This window comes from Canis lupus, chromosome 30 (genome assembly GCF_011100685.1).
Source record: "Canis lupus familiaris isolate Mischka breed German Shepherd chromosome 30, alternate assembly UU_Cfam_GSD_1.0, whole genome shotgun sequence".
NCBI classification, from domain to species: domain Eukaryota; kingdom Metazoa; phylum Chordata; class Mammalia; order Carnivora; family Canidae; genus Canis; species Canis lupus.
The window spans coordinates 32,184,811-32,209,143 of record NC_049251.1 but is presented as its reverse complement, the minus strand read 5'-3'; the positions used below and the strand labels follow the sequence as shown (position 1 = coordinate 32,209,143).

At 35.6% G+C, this 24,333-nt stretch overlaps 1 protein-coding gene across 9 annotated transcripts in view; it reads right to left on the bottom strand.

Annotated features, from left to right (window-relative positions):
• Window positions 1-24,333, bottom strand: part of MAP2K5 (mitogen-activated protein kinase kinase 5) — a 256,636-nt gene that overhangs the window by 143,905 nt on the left and 88,398 nt on the right. For all 9 annotated transcript variants that reach the window (XM_038580797.1, XM_038580795.1, XM_038580798.1 and 6 more), the window contains 3 exons: window positions 16,037-16,105; window positions 15,848-15,929; window positions 2,372-2,433 (listed from right to left, as the gene is read on the bottom strand). In XM_038580797.1, the coding sequence (XP_038436725.1) occupies window positions 2,372-2,433; window positions 15,848-15,929; window positions 16,037-16,105 (213 nt within the window). The remainder of the gene's footprint in view (window positions 1-2,371; window positions 2,434-15,847; window positions 15,930-16,036; window positions 16,106-24,333) is intronic.

The window sequence follows — 24,333 nt, the reverse complement described above, 5'->3', positions numbered from 1 at the left end:
AGTGAAAGAGCATGAGGCCTGGGGTGAAACAGCACTGGGTTTAAATCTTTACTGATTAGTTATAGATAACTTGAACTGTCCTACACTTCATCTTGCACATGTATAAAATATGATCAATAACCTACAATTTACAGAGTTTTCTATAAAGACTAAATGATACAATATTTACACATAAAACAATCAACAATTGGCACAAGGAGGTATTTAATAAACACCTATTTCTCTCCTTGTTCATCTGATTCTGTTGCTTCTGACATGGCAAAGAGCACCCATGTGCTTTCTCAGCCTCGTAGAGGGAACTCAAGGGAACAATGCAGATCTGTCTTCAGAACAGTAGAAGAAAGACAACTAAGGATACTGGAAACTCAGTCAGGCTGCGAGAATATTTATGCTGCAAACCATGACCTACAAACCATCAATTTGCTAGTCTTATTTTGATTGGGGGAATCCTTCCATTTGTGTGTGTGAGCTGCAACAAAGGATTATCCAAGTTTGTAGCCTAATCAAATTACTTTTTAAAAATATGCTTTGGAGGCATTATACAAGCTTAGACCCCAGCAGAGTTTATAAAAAGTGGCAGATGAAGAGCAAAATTATCAAAAGCATTTCTTTTACTCTGGCCACAGGCAGTTTTCATTACTATGACCTGATGAGCCATAAAAGCTAAAGAAACTGGACACATTTTAGGGGGGAAAAAACCCTAATTTTTAAAAATGTAAGGGCAAATGTAAACAATGCTTTGGGCTAGCACTTATTTTATAAGTGCCTTTCAGTAAAATAATTTCTGTCATATTTTTGATTACCCAATAGGTAACCACAGTATTTGAAGCCAGATTATTATTATTATTATTTTTTGCTGACTCCATTCACTTTGCAGGCTTCTCATTCCAGTAGAATTGAAAAGACCAATGGCCTTGTGTGGATGCCCTATACAAGAGGGAGGTAAGATTTATGAAGTCTAGGAAGAACATGCTTCTCTAACTGAAGAAGGCAGATTCCTATTTTAGCCAAGTTCAACACATAATTGAGTATATAGAACTCATATACTTTTTTCTTTTTCAATTGGTATCCTTGCCTTTTTTTGCCCTTTATTATACGTGTTATTAAACTTTAGAGCCAAGAACTGCCAAAAGCCACAAAGCATTCATTCCCCTCTGAGATTAAAAGAGGAAATGAAACATTTTTATTTTCATCTAAAATAGTGACTTAGGTACTCAAATTTCATACTAAACTCATCTACCTAAACATGTAGATTAGAAGCTACTTAGCAATAGCATCAGAAAAGAAAGTTCTCATCACCCTGGGCAGTTCACACTAGTAATTAGAAAGAAAAAAGGAAAGCTGTGAATTACAATGAACTAAGACTAAATAAGTGTCCATGTTGGATTAAAGGATTTGAGTTGTCAGTTTGATGTATAATGAATGCGAAAAGCAGCCATTTAATTAAATGGTACATGATATAATCTCTTTGTTCTGCATTAGACTGCTTAAGTTATCAGAGAGCCTTTAGTTTAGCAACTGTTTACTATTACACCACCCCATGACTTTTCTCAAATGTTGTTTAGCCTATATTATTCCAAATTTCAAATGTGGAGCTTATAGTAATGTCAGTTTAGTTATTTCATCGATTTATGTGTGAATTTAGAAAACAGAAAAACTGCTTTTAATCACAAAGGGAATAAATTCCTAGGTATAGTTGGTGAAAAAACGAAAAACCAAGAACACAAAAAGTATGCAAAAATCTTTAAAAATAAAGTAGTGTTTTTTATAAATAGTTTTATTCTAACAATTTGGACTTGAAATGTATTTTCTAATCATATGCCTATAACTACAAAATGTCCCCCAAACTGTTTCCTTGTTGAAGAACCTGGAAATTTTACTGGTTAACAAGTGTACTAAGGTCAGTATACACATGAAAATAAAATAGGTCACAGAACCCGTAAGTCTGAAGCATGTCATGTGATTATGTTATTATTGTGGGTTGGTCTATGAAAACAAGAAAAAGCAAAAATGACAAGAGAGTTAAGAAGGCCCTGTCAGCGGTGCCTGGGTGGCTCAGTTGGCTAAGCATGTACCTTCGGCTCAGGTCATGATTTTGGGATCCTGGGATCAAGACTGGTGTGGGGCTCCCCGCTGAGTGGGGAACCTGGTCTCCTTCTCTGTCTGCCCCTCCCCCTTGGCTCATGCTCTTACACTCTCATTCTCTCAAATACATAAATAAATAATCTTAAAAAAGAGAGAGAGAGAGAAGGCCCTGGAGGTCAATAAGGATTGAAGAAAAAGAAAACATCCTGAGGATATAAGGAGAATAGACTTGACTAGAAGGATTAAATCACCCAAAATTTATAAGGTTGAAGCCATATATACTCACTGCTATTGCAATTCTTCCAAGGACATGCTCTGGAATTTTTCTATATACATCCAAGGATCCCCCTGTAGAGACAGATATGTTGGATTATTATAAATAAAACCACCACAATACTGCATTGGGCTCCTCCTCTGTGTATTCTCTGTGAGAATTTTTTTTTCTTCTCTTCTTTTTACACTGTGCATTGGATGTCAAGGGTAGAATTGGTTTTTAGTCCAATTTTATTATGACATAATATCATACTTCCAGATGAAGCATAACTAGGTATTTCCATTTTATTTCCAGGTGTATAATCACATACATGCACAAACTGAAAGAAACTAGTCAAGGGCAGGCCATGCCTCTGCACTTTATGTAAAATTAAATATATACACAAAACTAAAGATCAAGAGGTCAACCCTATTTAAGTAGCTACCTTGTGTAACAGTTTTCTCAAATATAATCCAGGACTCTGTCTTAGAATTTTCATATTAACCAAACAAAATGTGGCTAATATAAGATCCAAAATATACATTAAAAAGCTAAAAAAGTAAAATAGTAATATTAACAACTATCTAAATGAATGTTATTCTTCAAATTAAGTACCAAGACAAGCAATCAGTCTATTCCAAAGATACTTTAAGAGTTCAAAATGGTTTGAATTTTGTTTTAAAAATTCTTTTTGATACCACTTTGAAAACCATTTTACTAAGTAAAAAAGAAAAACCAATCTCCTTGCAGCATAAGATCTTTCACTAAAATGGTATTCACTAACATCCTTCATCTTTACCAAATCCAGTTTTTAGCAGTTCCACAAACTAAAACCATTAGACTGTAAACAGAAGGCCAGGGGCATGTTGCTTGTTGGTTTTAAGTTTTCATCAATCTAGAAATAAGGATAACTAGCAGATAGTTGCTATTTGATAAATATCTGTCAAATGAATAAACAGATAAATTAAAATCCCCTTGAACTTCACCAATAGGTATAGTTGCTCTGAAAGGAGTTTCAAAAGAAGAGACCATACCAACAGTAACATCATTGAAATAATTTAACAGCTTTCCCAGCTAGCTATTTTAAAGGAACGAATATTCACTTGGAGGTGTAAATTTGGGTATGGTTGTTACATTTTCTTTTTTTTTTTTATTAAAAAAAATTTTTTTTGGTTGTTACGTTTTCAATCTCACACAGGTAATATAAGAATTTCAGAAAGACATGCAAAGTATCACTACTTCACTCATACTAATGATAAAATTATATGAGAGCTATTTAACAATATGTAATAACCCTTCTTTGAGTCAAATTGAGGTGTAGTCTTTCCATTTTTTTAAGATTTTATTTATTTATTTGACAGAGAGCACATGAGAGAGAGAGAGAAAGAGGGAGAGAGAGAGAGAGAGAGAGCGTGAATATGAGCAAATATGCATGGGAGCATGAGAGGGAAGGGGCAGAGGGAAAGGGAGAAGCAGGCTCCCCACTGTACAGGAAGCCTAATGTGATGCAAGGCTTGATCCCAGGACCCCAGAATCATGACCTGAGCCGAAGGCAGATGCTTAAGTGACTGAGCCACCTAGGTACCCCTAGTCTTTCAGTTCTATAAGGGAATTATCCAGGATATTTGAGAAATAATTTCCATTTCAATCAGAAGTTAAAAATTCATATTTAACTACTTTACTACTGGATGATTTATAAGTATGTCTCATGTGATACTAAAATGGAGCATGTTACTTGTTTAAAGTGATGCATATTTTACAAATATAAATATTTTTATATGACAAGTTCTCCTATGAGTATCAGAAAAAATATTTTTTCCTATAGAAATGAATTATAGGGACACCTGGGTGGCTCAGCGGTTGAGCATCTGCCTTTGGCTCAGGGCACGATCCTGGGGTCCGGGATCAAGTCCCACATTGGGCTCCTTGTGAGGAGCTTGCTTCTCCCTCTGCCTGTGTCTCTGCCTCTCTCTCTCTCTCTCAGGAATGAATAAATTAAATGTTTTTTAAAAATGAATTATATATATTGCCTATCTATAAAGCTACTGACTTTGTATTTATCAGAAAAATGATCACTTCTTTAGGTAACTCGGACTTGTAGCTTCCAGATTCTTAAAAGAAGCTGGAAAAACCACAGTGTGACTTAACTTCATATGCTTTGGCTTTGGCTCTGGGTGCTACCTGAAGATAATGGAAAAAAAAAAAAAACACCTCTGCAATGAACTGAGCCATCTTTATTTACTAAAATAACATTTTTATTATAGATGCAATAAAAGTGAAAATATGATAAGAGAACCTTTCATGTTCTCATTGATCTTTCAAATGAATTAGCAAATTGCCAAGATAAACAGTCTCAAGAAGATCAAGCTTTACATGCTGGTATTTGGAAGACCGACAAATACAGTGTATCGGACCAATCCCTTGTGAAGGGAAAGGAAGGTTGAGTGGCTCAAAAGTCGGAGGTGCAGATCCATTCACATATACTAGTAAGAAGTCCTAAGAGGAGATTTTTTTTTTACATAAGATATAAATCAGAGTTTAATTAACCAAACAGACAATCAATAGACAACAAGCTAAATGGAAAAGCCAAAGATTACATTACTATCTTTATTGGTAGAACAAGCCAAAAAAGAATTTCATTTTGAGGCAAAAATCCATTTACTGTCAGTTATATTCCACTCTCCTTAGCCATCTACATGGGTAAAGCTTTATGTACTGGCTTTGTGTCATCACATTCATCCTGTCCTTGACATAGTCATTAGAGATCACCGTCAGATCCACTCAGAATCAAGAGTTTCTATTTAGTTTAATAAGTTCTCTTTGTGTGATTAAATTATTCTTAGGCTAAAAATGAGAGTTTTCAGTTGAATTATCACTGAGTTTTACTATCATTTCTACCCTACAGGCCTAGCCCAAAAAGATAATTCTTAGACTCTTCAAATCATCCAACATTAATGCTACGGAGGAAACTCAGTCCCAGAAAGATAAGTTTTCTAGTCACAGCCATGAGTCAGTTGATGGTAGAGCTCAGGAAAGGTCTCAGTCTTTGAACCCAAACATTTAAAAGGTTTCCCTGTAACATCATAGAGCTTGAGAATCACATGTGAACTTTTTTACAGTTTAATGTAATGTGATATTACCCTTACACACTCAGATAGTTAATCTTAGCTGAGAAATGGTATTCAAGGCATTTAGAAACTAATTTCTATGTTGCACGTTGATTTGAACCTTTTATTCATGGTTGTAAGGGGACGTCACTGGTTTCCTCTCTGTGGCCTGTCACTTCTCTCTTCCCTAGCCTCAGATCACCCCTAACCAGTCATTTCATTGCATGCCACCATCCAACATTGGAACCAGGAAGAAGAGTGCTAATAGATTAGCAAAAAAAAAAAAAAAAAAAAAAAAAAAAAAAAAAAATCTCAACTGCCAAACTCTACACTTCTCTTGAATTAGAGCTATCATTCTCCTGTAACTAAGCTAAAAGGATTCATGGCATAAGGTCTGCACTTAATCTAATACAAGGCTAAAATATAAGGTAGTGTCTTGCAGGTAGGATACACACAAATATATATAAATGAATGAGAAGCAACAATACTGTCATATTCATCTCAAAATTATCCTTAAATTAGTATTATTAATAGTATTATCAATACCAATAAAATTAAAATCTGAACCATAAGCAAAAATTTCAGAAGAAGCTCTTTTAGCCTCTGTTAGTTGAAAGAACAAAGAGCCTTTTCTTTCAAGTACTCAAGGGAATACTTGATTCTCCCTTTCTTTCTCTACAATGTGGGTTTTGGGGAAAAAAATTTATTCCCAAGATGGAAATTTCAAAACATGGGCATATATTCTGAGATGCTATATTTGAGCATTTCTGAGGAGTTTGTGTTTTATTCAACGAATTTGTGTTTTACTCAATGAGACGGCATATCACATCACTCCCTTCCTTGAATTTCCGTTGACATCCCAATTCAGATGGAAACACAACTTCCTTACATAGCCTATACGATCTCGTTTCCACTTACTTCTCTGGCCCCCTGCTTGGCCCCAGGGCCTCTCATCACTTGCTAGTCACTCTGGTAGGGCCTTGAGTATACCAAGCCTGCTCCCACCTTGGTGCATTTCCCCATGACCTTTGCTGAGTGGCTCATTGACATTAAAGTCTCTGCTAAAATGTCAATCCCATGACAAAGCTATCCCTGACCATCCTCTGTAGCTCCTCCTCTCCCATAGTCATCCCATAGCATCCCTGCCATGCTTTATGTTCTAACAAGATATCCCTCTTGGAGAGTGTACTGTGTGTTTCTTCTGAGCCTCCCCTTTTAAAATTTAAGTGCTATAATGACAGGAATTAAGTCCCAGGTTTAGAACAGTGTCTATAGGAAAATGCTCAGTAAGTATTTGGAAATAAAGGACTAATATGAGATTAAAATAGTGAGAATTTACACTAAAGGAACAATCTCAGGGTTGGGAGAAAGTTGTCAAGAAGTTTAACTGCAATGGGAAGGGAAAAGAAGAAATGATAGACAGTGGTACATAGTTTTTGGTCTATATATTTTTGGGGTACATTTTGCTGTACCAGAGAAAATGAAGAACCAAAAGAGAGAGGGAGATTGATGGAGAGAACTCTACCAAGTGGACGTACATGTGGAGGGACTGACCTTATGAAGCACTTCACGTACAAGGACAATCAGGAAGGGGCACGTGTGGCTAAGCTACAGGTGGATGCACAAGGAACTGTGAGAGCTCATACCTGAAACTCTATATTATCTCTGAAGGTGAAAGGAGGAGGTCAGATCTGGAAAAGTTAATAAAATTTTAGGACAGTTGATGTGGTAAATAGCACAGAGATGAGAACTGGAGAACAAAATACGAAAAGCAGGAAATTTTATTGTTCAGGGACTCATTACATGGAGTAAAGGGAAGTTGCCAAGCAGTAGTTAAAGAGACAGGCTTTAGGCAGCTCAGCCTAGAAAGGAGTTGTCTCAAAAAAGACAGTTATATTTGGGCTGTAAAGTGAATGTTTTAAGGTAAGGACTTAAAGTATTAAAAATGTGTAATCTTTGGGGCACCTGAGTGGCTCAGTTGGTTAAGTGTCTGACTCTTGGTTTTGGCTCAGGTTATGATCTCAGGGTTGTGAGATCGAATCCCACATAGGGCTCTGCGCTCAGTGCAGTGTCTGCTAGAGATTCTCTCTCTCTCATTCTCTCTCCCCCCTTGTTTCCTCTGTTCTTCCTCCTGCTCTCTCTCTCTAATAAATAAATAAAATCTTTTAAGAAATAAAAGGGAACCCTTCAAATTTCAGAGGAAAGTTACTAGGTAGTAACTCAAATCTAGATGAAGAAATAAAGTACACTGATAAAGGTTACTACATAGGTAAATATAAAAGACAGGATAAATGTATTTCCTGTTTATAAGTCTTTTTCTATTTGATTTAAAACAGAACTGCATAAAGCAATAGGTATAAATCTGTGTTAAGAAGTACACAACTTATAAAGATGTAACATATGACAACAGCACAAAGGAGAGGGAAAGAATGTAGCTATAAAGGAGCAACGTTTTTATATACTTGAAAAAAAGTTGGTATCAATCTGAACTAAATTGTTACAAGTTAAAATGTTAACTATAATCTCTAGGAAATTCAAAAATATAACTCAAAAAATATAGTAAAAGAAACCACATGAGAATATAAGCAATACATTAAAAAATATCTATTTAACATAAAATAAAGCAATAATGGAGAAACAGAGAAAACAGAGAAAAGATATAAGACTTGAAACAAGTAGTAAAATGACAGATATGAATCCTACCTTGCTAGAAATTATATTAAAGATTTACTTATTATTTTAGAGAAGCAGGGGTAGAGGGAGAAGTAGAGAGAATCTCAAGCAGATTCCATACTGAGTGCAGAGCTTGATGTGGGGCTCCATCTCATGACCCCAAGATCACAACCTGAGCTGAAAGCAAGAGTCAAACACTTAACTGACTGCACCACCCAGGCACTCCTGGTAATTATACTAAATGTAAATGAATTAAACACTGACAGATTGGCAGAATAGATTAAAAAAATGACCCAGCTCTATGATGTCTACAAGAGATGCACTTTAGATTCAAAGACTCAAATAGGGGGATCCCGGGGTGGCGCAGCGGTTTAGCGCCTGCCTTTGGCCCAGGGCGTGATCCTGGAGACCAGGGATCGAATCCCACGTCAGGCTCCCGGTGCATGGAGCTTGCTTCTCCCTCTCTGCCTGTGTCTCTGCCTCTCTCTCTCTCTCTCACTGTGTGCCTATCATAAATAAAATTAAATTAAATTAAAAATTAAAAAAAAAACAAAGACTCAAATAGTTTGAAGGCAAAACAATAGTAAAAGATACAACAAGCAAATAAGAATCAACAGGGAGCTGGGATGACTATATGAATATCAGACAAAATAGACTTTTAGATAAATATAGTGACTAGAGATTAACACTTTTTATCCTATTTATTTTTTATTTTATTGTTTTTAAAAAGTATTTATTCATGAGAGACAGAAAGAGAGAGAGACACACACACACACAGAGAGAGAGAGAGAGAGAGGCAGAGACATAGGCAGAGGGAGAAGCAGGCTCTCTGCAGGAGCCTGAGGTGGGACTCAATCTCGGACCCTGGGATCACACCCCAAGTCAAAAGCAGATGCTCAACCACTGAGCCACCAGGCGTCCCTATTTATTTTTCATTTTAAAAGATTTTATTTCTTTATTTTGACAGAGAGAGTGTAAACAGGGGAGGAACAGAGGGAGAGGGAGAAGTAGGTTCTCTGCTGAGCAGAGAGCCCGATATGGGGTTTGACCTCAGGACCCTGGGATCATCACTCGAGCCAAAGGCAGATGCTTAAACTGACTGAGCCACCCAGGCATCCCAATAAATGCATTTTATAAGGATAAAAGAGTCAATCCATTGTGAAGATATAACAATTAAAAACACCTATGCACCTAACAACAGAATGCCAAAATATGTGAAGCATAAATTGAAGTGAAGGGAGAAATAGACAATCAAAAAATATTACTTGAAGACTTCAACATCCCACTTTCAGTAATGAATAGAAGAACACTGAAAATCAATAAGGCAGTAAAATACTTAACACTGTAAATCAACTAGACCTAACAGTCATCTAAAAAACATCTCACCACAAGGGCAGAACAGTCTTCTCAGGTGCAAACGAAACATTCTTTTTTTTTTTAATAATAAATTTATTTTTTTTATTGGTGTTCAATTTGCCAACATACAGAATAACACCCAGTGCTCATCCTGTCAGGTGCCCACCTCAGTTCCCCCCATCCAGTCACTCCCACCCCCCACCCACCTCCCCACCCACCACCCCTAGTTCGTTTCCCAGAGTTAGGGGTCTTCCATGTTCTGTCTCCCTTTCTGATATTTCCCACTTATTTTTCCTCCTTTCCCCTTTATTCCCTTTCACTATTATTTGTATTCTCCAAATGAATGAGACCATATAATGTTTGTCCTTCTCCAATTGACTTATTTCAAACGAAACATTCTCCAGAATAGACAGTGTTAGGGCATAAAACAAGTCTCAATAAATTTAAAAGGATTGAAATCATATAAAGTATGTTCTCTGACCTCAAAAGAGTATTAGAAATCAACAACAGAAGGACATTCAATGTGGAAAATGACATATTCCTAACTGAAAATCGGTCAAAAAAGAAATTGCAAGGGATTTCCTTTATGGGGAATTAGAAAATACTTTAAAATAAATGAAAATGAAAACACAACGTATCAGAACTTCTAGGATGTAGTTAAAGCAGTGCTTAAAGGGAAATGTATAAGCTACAAATGCCTTCATTAAATAAGATCTCATATCAGTATCATAACTTTCCACCTTAAAAAAACTAGAAAAAGAAGAGCAAGAAGGTAGTAGAAGAAATAAATGAGTATTAGAGAAGAGATAAATGACATAATAGAAAAATAGAGAAAAATCAAAGAAACCAAAGTTGGTTCTTTGAAAAAGACAAACTGACCAACTTTTAGCTACACTGACCAAGAAAAAAAGAGAAAAGATTCAAATTACTAAAATCTGGAATGAAAGAGAGAAAATACCAACTTTACAGAAATAAAAATGATTACAAAAGAATACTAGGAACAACTGTATATTAGCAAATTAGAAAATTTAGATGCAACAGACAAATTTTAGAAAGCCACAAACTATCAAAACTGACTCAAGAAGAAATTGACATTCTGAATACCTATAATTAGTAAAGAAATTGATTGGTAATCAAAAAACTACTTAGAAATATTATTCAGATAAAAAAAAAAAAAAAAAAAAAGAAATATTATTCAGTCTTAAAAAGGAAAAAAAAAATCTGACACATCCAACAGCATGGAATGAACTTGAGGACATTATACAAAGTGAAACATGCCAGTCCCCAAGAGACAAATACTGTATGATTCCACTTTAATGAAGTACCCAGAATCATCCAATTCACGCAAACAAAAAGCAAATGTTGGTTGCGAGGGGCTGGGGGTTGGAAGCAGTGAGGAGTTACTGGTTTAATGGATAGAGAGTCTTAGTTTTGCAAGATGCAAAGAGTTCTAGAGATAGATGATGGCAGTTAATACTGATGAACTACACACTTAAAGAATGGTTAATGTGATAAATGTTATATGTGTTATACTGCAATTAAAAAAAAACACTATTAAGAAAAACAGTCTAATGTTCAGTATTCTTCGAATCCTACTTGGCTGCATAAGAATGGGCCTTGAGCCTAAAACACCTGCTTACCAACAGATAAAGAGCCCATATAGCATATGCTGGGCTGGGTTTACCTCCCTGTTTTGGGATATCTTTCCCTGTTTCAGGCTCCATGTGTACTCCTTTGTCCTGCATAAGCATTTCTGACACCACAGGAGTGGGGGTTGGGTGGAGGATCCTTTTGGTGCAGCACAAGGAGTGTGTGTAGGTCAAAGGCCCCGCATACACTGTCAGGAAGGACCTGCTGTTGGCCACAAGGAAATGACACTCACTACCAAAATTAATCTTTCTATGTCTCTTTTTTTTTTATGTGAGTAAAGCACTGGTAAATCAGTGCTTCATAGTACTATGTTTTCCTAGGCAACTCCATACTAAGATGCAGTGGGCAGAAGTGCTTGGACTTCTGATAATCAGCAACAGAGGACACTTGACCATAAAAACTACTCACAAACAAAACCCAGAACCAAATGGCTTCACTGGTGAATTCTAACAAATGTTTAAAGAAGAATTAACAAAAATCCTTCACAAATTCTTTCAAAAACTAGAAGAGGATAAAACACTTTCCAACTCCCTCTTTGAGGACAGAATTATCATGACACCAAAATCAGACAATGACATTATAAGAAAAGAATACTGTAGATCAATATTCCTTAAGTATATAAAGGTAGGGTTGCCTGGGTGGCTCAGTCAGTTAAGTGTCTGCCTTCGGCTCAGGTCATGATCCCTGGGGTCCTGGGATCCAGCCCCATATTGGGCTCTCTCCTAGGCAGGGAGCCTGCTCCTCCCTCTCCCTCTGCCTACCACTCCCCCTTCTTGTGCACTCTCTCTCTCTCTCTGTCGAATAAATAAATATATTTTTAAAAAGGATATAAATATAAAAATTAAAAAATATACAGCAAATTGAACCCAGCAACATATAAAAAGGATTATACGTTATGTCCAAGTGGAATTATCTCAGCAATACAAGATGGGTTCACCATGCAAAAATCAATTAATGCAATACACCATAATTATAGGATAGTGGATTTAAAAAGCATGATCATTTCTTTTTTAAAAAAGATTTATTTATTTGAGAGGAGAGAGGGAGAGTGTGCACACACATACACATGGGGGGGCAAAGGAAGAAGGAGAGAATCTTTTTAAGATTTTTATTTATTCATGAGAGAAAAAGAGAGAGAGAGAGAGAGAGAGAGAGAAAGGCAGAGACACAGGCGGAGGGAGAAGCAGGCCCATGCAGGGAGTAAGACATGGGACTTGATCCTGGGTTTCCAGGATCAGGCCCTGGAATGAAGGTGGCGCTAAACCACTGAGCCACATAGGCTGCCCAGAGGGAGAGAATCTTAAGCAGACTCAGCACTGAGAATGGAGCCTGATGTGGGGTTTAATCTCACAACCCTGAGATCATGACCTTAGCTGATATCAAGAATTGGATGCTTAACCAACTAGCCCACCCAGGTGCCCTACATGATCATTTCAATAAATACAGAAAAACCAATTGATAAAATCTAATGTCTTTTCAATATAAAAATATTCAATAAGCTTGGAAGAGGAGACTTTCACAACCTGATAAAGGCCATCTACTAAAAACTCACAGCTAAAACCACACTTAATGGTGAAAGACTAAAAGCTTTCCTTCTAGGATCAGGAGCAAAAGAAAGATGTCTGCTTTTACCACTTGTATTTGACATCGTAGCCAGGATAATCAAGCAAGGAAGAGAAAAAGCATCCAGACTGGAAAGAAAGAAGTAAAACTAGATCTATTTGCAGATGGCATGATCTATATAGAAAACCCTAAGGAATTTTAAAAAACCTATTAGGGTTAAGAAACAAGTTTAGAAAGGTAGCAGGATACAAGATCAATATACAAAAATCATTGATATATCTACACACTAGCAATGAACAATTCAAAAATGAAATTAAAAGTTCAATTTACAATAGAATAAAAAAATATTTAGGAATAAATTTAACAAAAGAAATGTAGAACTTGAACACTGAGACCTATATAACATCACTGAAAAAAATTAAAGAGGATATAAATAAATAGAAAGATACTGTGTCTTCATGGAGTGGAAGACTTAATATTGTTAGGTTGGCAATACTCCCCAGTTTGATGAATAAATTCACTGGAATCTGTACCAAAATCCTAGCTTGATTTTTTTGGTGTGTAAATTTTTGGCAAGCTGATTATAAAATTCATATGAAAATGCAAGGAACCCAGAATGGCCAAAATAATCTTGAGAAAGAATAAAGTTGGAGTACTCACGCTTAATTTTTTTTTTTTTTTTTACTCACGCTTAATTAAAAATCTTATTACAAAGCTAAAATAATCTAGAATAATAAGGTAAAAGCAAGCAAGTACAGTCTGGTACTGCCACAAGGATGGGCAAATAGATCAATGGAGTAGAATCAAGAGCCCAGAAATGCATTTCATGGTCAATAAATTTGTGACAAGAGGGCCAAGAAAATTCAATGGGAAAGAATAATCTTTTTAACAAGTGGTGCTAGGACAACTGGATATTCACATGTAAAAGAATGGATGTGGATTCTGTATCATATACAAAAATTAACTCAAAATGGATCAGAAACTTAAGTGTAACAGTGAAAATTATAAAACTCTTAGAAGAAAACAGGTGTACATTTTCATGACTTTGGATTATAATTTCTTATATATAGTATCTAAAACATAAATAACCAAAGAAAAGACAGATGAACTGAACTTCACCAAATTTTACAACTTTTGTGCTTCAAAGGGCACTATCAAGAAAATGAAAAGACAATTCACAGAATGGAAGAAAATATTTGCAAATCATACATTTGATAAGAGTGTAGTATCCAGAATATTAAAAGAATTCTTTCAACTCAACAATAAAAACACAAGTAATCCATGTAAAGACAAAGGATTTGAATACACATTTCTCCAAGGAAGAGATACACATGGCCAATAAGCACATGGAAATATTGTCCATGTCATTAGTCATTAGAAAATCTAAATCAAAACTAAAGAGATACCATTTTTCACCAGGTTATAATAAAAAGACACACAATAACAAGTGTTGGCAAAGATGTGGAGGAATTGGAACCCTCTGTTACTGCAGCCTTGAAGGCAACCTGGTGTGAAATAGAATGTAACAGTTTGGCAGTTCCTCAAAAAAAATAGAGTTACCATATAACCCAGTAATTTAACTCCTAGATATATACACTCAAGAGAACTTAAAACATATGTCCACACAAAAACTCGTACACAAACACACAGAGCAGCATTATTCACAACAGCCCAAAAGTGGAAACACCTAAATGCCCATCAACTGATGAATGAATGAAGGAAATGTGGTACATCCACACAATGGATTATCATTTGGCCATAGAAAGGAATGAAGGACTGATACATGCTACAACGTGGATAAATCTTAAGAATGTTATGTTAAGGGGCAGCCTGAGTGGCTCAGGGGTTTAACACTGACTTCAGCCCAGCACGTGATGTGATCCTAGAGACCCAGGATCAAGTCCCACATCGGGCTCCAAGCATGGAGCCTGCTTCTCCCTCTGCCTGTGTCTCTGCCTGTCTCTCTTTCTGTGTCTCTCATGAATGAATGAATGAATGAATGAATGAATGAATAAATAAATAAAATCTTTAAAAAAAAAGAACATTATGTTAAGTATAAGAAGCTAGACACAAAGGCCACACATGATTCCATTTACATAAAAAGTCCAAGATAAGGAAATCTAGAGAGAGAAAATAGTTTAGTTGTTGCCACAGACTAGGGGAAAGAGAGAATAGTGGCTAAGGAGTTGGTTTCTGGGATGATGAAAATATTTTGGAATTAGTGATGATGAGGTTGCACAACCTTGTGCATATACTCAAAGCCACTGAATTGTATATTAAAATGGTGAATTTTATGGTGATTAAATATGCCATCTCAATAAATACATATTTTAATGAAGCTAAATTTAGAACACATGATATACCTTATTATACTATCAAGGTATCAACACTGGCTTGTTAAAAAGTCTTGCAATGCATGAACTAGGTGATTCAGTAATATACTGAGAATCCCCCAAATGAACTAAATATATTAAAAAAATGTTGAGTTTTAAAGGGCTAGACATTGAAAAACTGAATATGTAAAATCTAAAGATGGCTTTGATTTAAAATGGGTAAATAACAATGGTGATATCATTTCAGGAATAGGGTACCAGGAAATCTGCATTTTGCCAAAATCTTCAGATCAAGAAAGAGTTACCAACATAGAATTGAATGAAAAATACATATGAAAGGAAACGGCTGGAGTCCAAAGAAAACTAAACACATCTTGGCTAAACAGCTGTGTTGAAAAACAATTTCTTATCTTGCAATTAAGAACTGATTTCTTTCTAAAAGACACAGGACATTGGGTTAATAGATTTCTTTAAAAGAAAATCTGTTTTGGCTATTGAAACATTAAAAGAACAGAACATCTGTTTTGCAAGTAAAGACAGATTGTATGGAAGAATCAAATATCAAACCACCGATTAGACCAGCATTTAATCTGTTCTATTTAAATTTTCAATAAAAGTAAATGAAATTACATTCTTGAAATTATAGCTCAGCTCTAAATATTTAACACCAGGAACCTCTAACACTGAGATGTTTTAGAGTATAAAGGAGGTCATTATTGGTATATTTTAATTATTTTTAATTCTACATGACATTTATATCAGAATCAGGTTTTAAAGCACTCTACCTCCCAAATCATTTTAAAAGTATTATAATAGGGAAAACTCACCATCCATGAATTCTGTACATATTGAAATCCTGTTTTCTACGAAAAATGCACCATAAAACCCTATGATATATGATGAATCACACTGTAACAAAAATAAGACAAAAAATAGTTAAAAAAAAAAAAAAAACTGCCAGCCAATACCATAAGATGCTTTATGGGGAAAAAAAAAAAAGACCAAGAAAAAATTACCTTATAAAGAATTTCCAATTCAGACATAATTTGCTTCTGAAGTTCCAGTGTAATATCTAGTAGTATGACCTAAATACAGAAAGGAATCAACATTCACATATATATTCTCCTTTAAATTAAATATAACTATACTCACCATGAAATTTAAAAAGGAAAAAATATGATGTTTCCTCTATTCATTGCCCCTTGCTCCTCTCCACTACTATAACCCCCAGGAATAAAACTGTACCCACATCTGCCTAACCCTTTGTATTGGGGGAGGTGGTAGAGAAGTGATTGATGGGACCAAGGAAAAAGCCAGGTCTCAAAGGTCAGTATTAATGGCTTTAAAAGTCAGTTAAGTTATAACACCCTTAATTTATATACCCTATTTTGGCCACATTGGTTATTTCCAGAAAACGGAGAAAGGAATGACCCTGAAACCATTGAAAGAAAAATTGTCTTGTTCAAATACTAGGTGATAAGCAGAGAGGATGATGAGTAAAAATGATATTTAAGTTGGGCTTTTTAGTTAATGGAGTTTTAAAAAATACAGTATCTATTTATATTCTTCAAAATCATGTTTCTTTGCTAATACTATAATAAAATGCTGGAGGAGCTTGAAGGAACCACAGAAATTATTTCATCTAATTTTCTTGTTTTATTATTTTTAAGAATTTTTTTTATTGGAGTTCAGTTTGCCAACATTTAGCATAACACCCAGTGCTCATCCCGCCTAATTTTCTTGTTTTAAAGGAAGAAACCAAGGTACTGAGAAGCCACACAGTCTGGCAATGTCAGGGTCCCTCCCTGACTCCCAGGACGCCTCTTAGAATGTCCCAGTGGTTTATGGTTTTCCTTAAAGTACCAACCACTGAGAAAGACTCATAACATGGAAATGTAAAATAATTTACAAACTTAGAATAAATTCTAATTTATTTCAAACACTTGTTTCTTAAGAAAGGAGACCATCAATTGTTCAAATTTTACTGAACAGTTCAGTGAAGCCAATTCAAGGGAAATTGTTTTTACTTAAAAAAGACAGTGTTGAGAATAAAATAGGTGAAAGGTAATTTTTAAGATTTGTGGCAGAGTTTCTGACTCTAGACATTTCTAGATAAAAACTTAACATTCATGGATACAATAGTGCAGTTATACACTATCCAACACTGAACCACATTTTGTATTACAACTGGAGAATATATATACTCATACTGGAAAATTACCATAAATTATGAATTGCAAACTGCTGATAGAGTAAGAAAAGAAGAGGATAATTCTAAAACACACATTTTATAGTACTGACATTCATTTGAGGGAGGGAGAAGTGAGGGGGGAAAAAGGCACGGCCAGTTTCTATCAAGAGTTTTTGCTTTAGGGTTATTTATAAAAGCTCTCACTAAACCAGATTGTAAGTGTAATACAAAACTGCCAAGAAACATTTAAACATTTCTCCTGATCAATAGTTGTTTGCCAACAATAATCACTTACATTTTTGTTCCTGTATAAAACTTAGTGACAAAATGAATTCATCTAGTGTGTTTCAATTCCAGGCCACAAAATATCGAAACAATTCACACCACTATGTCAAGGGGACATACAGGGACTCTCACTCCAAAAAACTAAAAGAAATGAACTTATTATTACCTTAGAGCAGTGATCCTCAAATCTGGCCTCATATTATAATTACTTTTATATAAAAGTATTTATACCAATACATGAAGGTACTTTAAACAAATCCTGGTGCACTGGTCTTACCCCAGAAGAATGGAATCAATCTTTGGTTGGGATCACATCACATTTTATTATTCTTAAAAAACTCTCCACCTGATTTTGAACGGAAAGTAAGGTTGAGAACCACTTACCCAAGGTTTCAAAAATGCCATTTATTCAGTATTCTGTATGACTACTAAGATATACAGTATCTTCAGGCCCCCAATCCAGAAATGACAGGATCGACATGATTAGCCAACACTTTGCAATTAACCCCAAATTACTGGCTGTAAACATATCATTCCCTTGATCAAGAACCTTAATTAGGTGCCCATGGTCTAGCATAACATTAAAAATCTAGCACGACATTGAGAGAATTCCTCCACAATCTAGTTATTCCATCTCCTTTTCCCACTACTCCCCACCACAAACCCAATTCTCACGTGAAGCCAGGTGATTTGAAAGGCAGCTATGCTCACCACTGTACCACCAATGCAAAAACTAGGTGCTTTTGTACTGGTGGTCCACACACACATCCTGTGCCTTCCCCACTTTCAGTCTTTGCTCTTGACGTTCCCTCCACTTGAGGTGTGCTTCCCCACTCCACCCCACCCACCCCACAGTTACTAATTATAAAACCTTTTTTATCTTCTGGACCCAGCTTGAATGCCACCACTACCTCCATGAAGCCAGCCCCAAGCCCTCCATTAGAATTTACCTCTAGCTCCGGTCCTTGGTATTTCTCCTTATTACATTATGCCTTGGCATTCATGCCTATCTCCTAACACCACAAGCCTAGAGAGTAAAGTGGTTGTAAGCCCCTGAGGGCAAAGACTGAGCTTTGGGCATCTTCCTCTCTCGTCCCCTTCCCCCTACACCCAGTACCCAGCACAGGGTCTTACTTACAGCAGCGCCCATTAAGTGATGTGGGATTTAATTAAAGTACTCCTTATAACCATAATCCTCTAAATAAGAAGCTGTTTCTAGACAGGAAGGAGGTGGATTGTTTGATTTCTTCAATTGAATTTAAAACTGAAGACATAAACAGCAAAATAAATAAAAGTGCCACACTGACCTAAAATATATCAAGTAATAATTCTAATGGATCTGGATCATTCTTGGTATTTGTTATGGTCCAGAACAGTGGAGATTCCATAATGGTGCGAAAGTGAATAAAGTAATTTCTGGAACTTAAGAGGGAAAGTAAAATTCACCTTAAAATAACTCTACTGAAATGTTCTTCTATTTTCTGGGAGACTTGGCACTCTAGATAGAAGGTTAATTCTCCTTCCCCTGGGCATTCCTGACAGTGAGCTTTTAAACCGCTAAAAATAAGTCTAATTCCTTATTTGAAAGCAATGGAAAAAAATCATGGCAAACACAAATTTTCTTTTTAAAGTACAAGGAAAGTATGGACTCCTTGAGTCTTCATTATTATTTTGATATTTTCTCCTTCAGAAGAGCTCAATTTTTCAAACCGGAGAGGATCTGCACATGAAGGAGTTTCACAGAGAAAGGGTTAAAATGAGAAACTGAAATACCTGGATGCATTTCTGCTGCTCTCCACTACACCTCCAGGACAAATAAGGATGAGTTGTCAAGTTAAATATAAGCAGTCAAGTGACTGAATTATAATTTACTCTGTGCTCAATTTAAATTAGTGTGAGGCTATTAAAATATACAGTATAAATACGGCAATTCATCACAAGCTGTCATGGATGACTTCATTTATTTGCTGGAGTGGCAAACGCTGCACTAAAGGGAAAGAGAGCAAAATCACAGGTCAAATTAAGCCTCTATTCTGTTTTAATTCGCTTATTTAATCTGTGGCGACATAATTGTCTTTTACAGTATGTACAACTCAGAAAGGAAATTTGGGAGGATTACAGTCAGTATACAAATGATTAATCAAACGGTCCATTTAAATGCTAGTTTAAAAGCAGCAGAAACCCAAAGCAGTCAAAGAATGATAATCAGCACATGCTATATACAAGCTAAGAAATTTCTTCTTACATGACTTTTTCCCAGTTAGAAAATAAAAAATATTAGGAAAGCTGTTAAGCTGTATTTTGAAAGATCTTATAGAATACATTAAAGACATAAAAAGGTTCTGGTTGAAAGATGGCTATTTTTATTTGTTTTCTGCTCTACTTGCTTGCAACTATCTTGCTTACCTACAATAACCCCACGTCCCAAAAAAGCAAGTTAGAAACAAATTTCATGAGTTACGGTCATTATCAAATGGTTATCTTTGGTTAGTAGTTTCCAAAATGTTCTTTTTAAGGTAGAAATTTTCTAAATTCAGTGGTATAAAATAAAAATCCAAGGTCTTTCTATTCTATCCAAAATTCAACTTGCTTTTTAGAATATCTGAAGTGATATTTTCCCGCCTTTGAAATCTGAAAGGGGAAATACCATAATAATCTTTTGTTAGTCTAAAAAAGCAAGAACATTTAGAAGAACAAAAATAGAAATATTTTGGGTAGGAAGAAAAAAGTAATGGGTTTTCAAGGACTCTCATCTAATTGCTCCCATAGACATTCAAAGTGTTGGTCCAACTGACTACTTGGCTTGGGAAATTAAATTTCCCTCATCATTCTATGCAGGCATCAGAGCCCTGCAGGTGATTCTGTTTAGACAAGGACTGTGATTTGCTGCTCTTCACAATCCCTCTATGACATGAGGCAGCCCCGTTTCACAGCTGAGGTCACAGAGAGGTTCAAGTGACATGCTTGAAGTCACACAAAAGTCAGGAGGGGGTCAGGAAAAGATCAAATGCACTTCTAACTCTTAACCTTTCATTTCACCCTTTTATATATATATAATATATATATATATAAGAACTACTCTGGGTGAGAGCAATGGTCCATACAAAAAACACTATGGTTTCTTTTGTATGTGAGCTGAACTTGCTTTCAAGATGCTGCTTCAAAAGATGAATGAATGAACTAGAGAACAAATGAAAGAACCAAATTTATTTATTCAGTCATTCAACAAATTATGTGTTGAACATCTAGTTATTATATGCAGTCCTTTGTCTAGGCCCAAATGCAAGGTTCTGGATGATTCAATGAGTAAGACAAGAAAATAAATAAGATCTGTTCTCTATTTACAAAGAGATTTCAATGTAAGGGGAGAAATGCAGAAGTATATTAATAGCAAAATACAAGGCAGTATGTGACAACATCCGTAAGAAACACATACAGAGAATTCTAGAGAGGTTCAAAGGAGAAAGTGAGTGAGTGATAGATAGACCATATGTGACAGGATTTATCTATGTAAGTTCAATAGAGGAGCAGGCTTTGGAGCTGACCCTTGAAGGGTGTTAAGAATTTTGATAGGTAGAGACATGGGTGAAGGCATTCTAATTAGAGAAAAATATGTGAATCAAAGTGTTGAAGTGTGAAAGTACCTGGGTTCAGATAAAGCGAGGAGTTCAACTTAAAAGAAGCACAGCATTCAGACACATTAAGATAATGCTATAAAAAGTAGGCTGATAACATACTGTGCAAGATCTTGGGTTTCATCCCGTATAGTTGTTAGTTTATTTGGGAATAATACGGAGCCTCTGAAGACTTTTGGGAGGGGAAGAGATGTGACCAGAACTATGCTTTAGAAAACCAAATTTAAGGACAATGAGTAGCAATAAAGTATACAGGCTAAGAGCATGAACTTGAGGCAAGACTTGCCTGACTTCAAGTCTTAGTTCTATTGCTTATTAGTTGTGGAACCTTCAGCAAGCTATTTATTAATTAATTAATAATTAAATGAGGAAAGAGTAATAGTCTGCTTATTAGAACTTATTAGCACTCATTTATTAGCACAGTATAAATGATTGATAAATGGTAGCTTCCATTTCTTAGAGAACACTTTAAATGTTTAATGTCTGATGAGAGAAAAAACAACATCTGGATTATAGCGATGACAAGAAAGGAAGAGATCTAAAATAAAAAATACCAAACCCAGAAAAATTAACAGGCTCCCAGACATTGACAACAGTTAAAACAGGACAATGATTCTTGAGAGAGAGAAAAAAAGTAAGAAGAGCCCTAAGACTGCCTGCCTTACAGACTAGAGAGTATGTAGGCCCCTGTGTAGGGAGAGAAATTTAGGCAAAGCTCAGCCATCTCCCTACATTGAGGAGACAGAATGGGAGGGGTCTAAGGAAGCCAAGGCAGCTAGAGTTCCCAGACAGAAGACCAAAGAGAGAAGGATCCAGGGATCTGCCAAGGGGCCCCTGGAGTCTTCAGTTGATTAATGACCAATAAGTACCTGGATGTCAGGAAACTGAGGGCAGAGAAAGAACCACCAGAAAGAACTGGAGGAAACAATCTCCAGAACTCACACTAGGTAGAAAGAGTTTGTGTTTCCACCAGCCAGGGTGGAAAACCTCATAACTGTCAGGGTGCTGGTAAAATACTCAGAAGATTGTTGCCTTAACTGAGTGGAGTAAATTAGTTCGCGACTAGCCACTGGGCTGGTCCCATCTAATAAAGCTTAAAAGCAAGTCTTGAAAGAATCAAACTGTCTCAAAGTCACTAAACAGCATCTCAGAACAAGCTCAAGAATATTTATAGGAATGCAAAAAAACACGTAATGTCTATGATGCATGACTAGCATCCAATCAAAAATGACAAGATTTTTTCAAAATAAGAATATTGGGCACTTGGGTGGCTCAGTAGGTTAAGTGGCCAACTGGATTTTGATTCAGGTTGTAACCTCAGGGTCCTGGGATTGAGGCCTGCATTGGGCTCCATACTCAGTGGAGAGTCTACTTCAGCATTCTCTCTCTCCTTTTGCTCCTCCCCCCACTTGCTCACTCTCTTTCCCTCTAAAATAAATAAAATGTTTTTTAAAAAATAAGAAAATACAACCCAAAATGAGGAGAAAAAGCAATCAGTCAAAACTGACCCGAAATGACACATGATGGAATAGACAAAACCATTAATTCAGTTAATTATATTTCACATATTCCATAATTACATTACATATATTCAAGAAGATAGAAGGAAAATTAAGTATGTTAAGTAAAGACATTGAAGATGTAAAAAAGACCCACATAAACTTCTAGGGATAAAAAGTACAGTGTCTGAAACGAAAAATACACTGGACAAGATTAATAGCAGATTAGACAATGCAGATGAAAACTTGAGTAACTGATAATAGAAACTATACAGAAATGAAACATCAGAGAGAAAAAAAGACTAAAGCAAACAAGAGAGCATCATTCTGCTGTGGGACTTCAAGTAGCCTAATACATATGCAATTTAAGGTCCAAAGTTGATGGGGGAAGAATAATGGCTAATATTTCCCCAAATTTGATGAAAGCTAAAAATCCACAGAGCTGAGAAGCTCAACAAATCCTAAGTATATGAATCAAGAAGAAAATTACATAAAATCTCATTATCATCAAATTGCATAAGATGAGAGATAAAGAAAAAAATCCTAAAAGCAGCCAGAAAAGAAGTCAGTTCTAACATACAAAAGAATCAAGATTTAAAATGACAGTAAGCTTTTCATTGGAAAGAATGCAAACCAGAAGACTGTGAAACAAAATCTTTCAAATGTTGAAAGAAAAGAGCAATCAACGTAGAATTCTCTATCTGGTGAAAACATCTTCCAAAAATGAAAGTCAAATATACATTTTTCAGATATGCAAAAGCTAAAAGAATTCATTACCAGAAGACTCTTGCACTATACGAAATGTAAAAGAAGAAAAGTCCTTTAGACAAAAAAAAAGTGATATAAGAATAAAGTTTGAATCTACACAATTAAATAAAGAGCACTGGAGTTGGTAAAAACAGGAGTTAAATATAAAATAAATCTTTTCTTACTGTTGAAATGTCTTTAAAAGACAAGTAACTATCTAAATAAAAAATAGTAATAATGTATTTTAGGGTTTATAACATATGAAAAAGTAAAATGTATAATAGCAAACTAGTTGAGGATGGGGGAAATGAAAGTATACTTGGGATTACAAAGTTACATACTAGGGATCATACCAGTTACAAAGTTCTCATACTAGGGATCCCTGGGTGGCTCAGCAGTTTATCTATCTTCCTATCTTCCGCCCAGGGTGCAATCCTAAAGTCCTGGGATCGAGTCCCATATCGGGACTGCATGGAGCCTGCTTCTCCCTTTGCCTGTGTCTCTGCCTCTCTTTCTGTGTCTCTCATGAATAAATAAAATCAATCTTAAAAAAAAAAACCCAAAGTTCTTATATTATAGATAGTGGTATAATATTACTTGAAGGTAGACTATGATAAATTAAAGATATATACTATAAACTCTAAAGCAACCACTCCAGAAAAAGGACATACAGATAGAATAGAAAACAAACAGCAAGATGACAGAACTGAATCCAAACACAGCAATAACCACATGAAATGTTAATGGTCTAAATGCCCCAATTAAAAAGCAGAAATTATTATAATGGATTAAAGTATAAGACCCAATTATATGCAGGCTACAAGAAATTTATCTCAAATAAAAAGACACAACAGGTTAAAAGTAACAGGTTATCGCATGCTAACACTAGCCAAAATAAGCTACACTACCTGTTTATCTTAATATTAGACAATGTAGATTTCAGAGCAAGGAATATT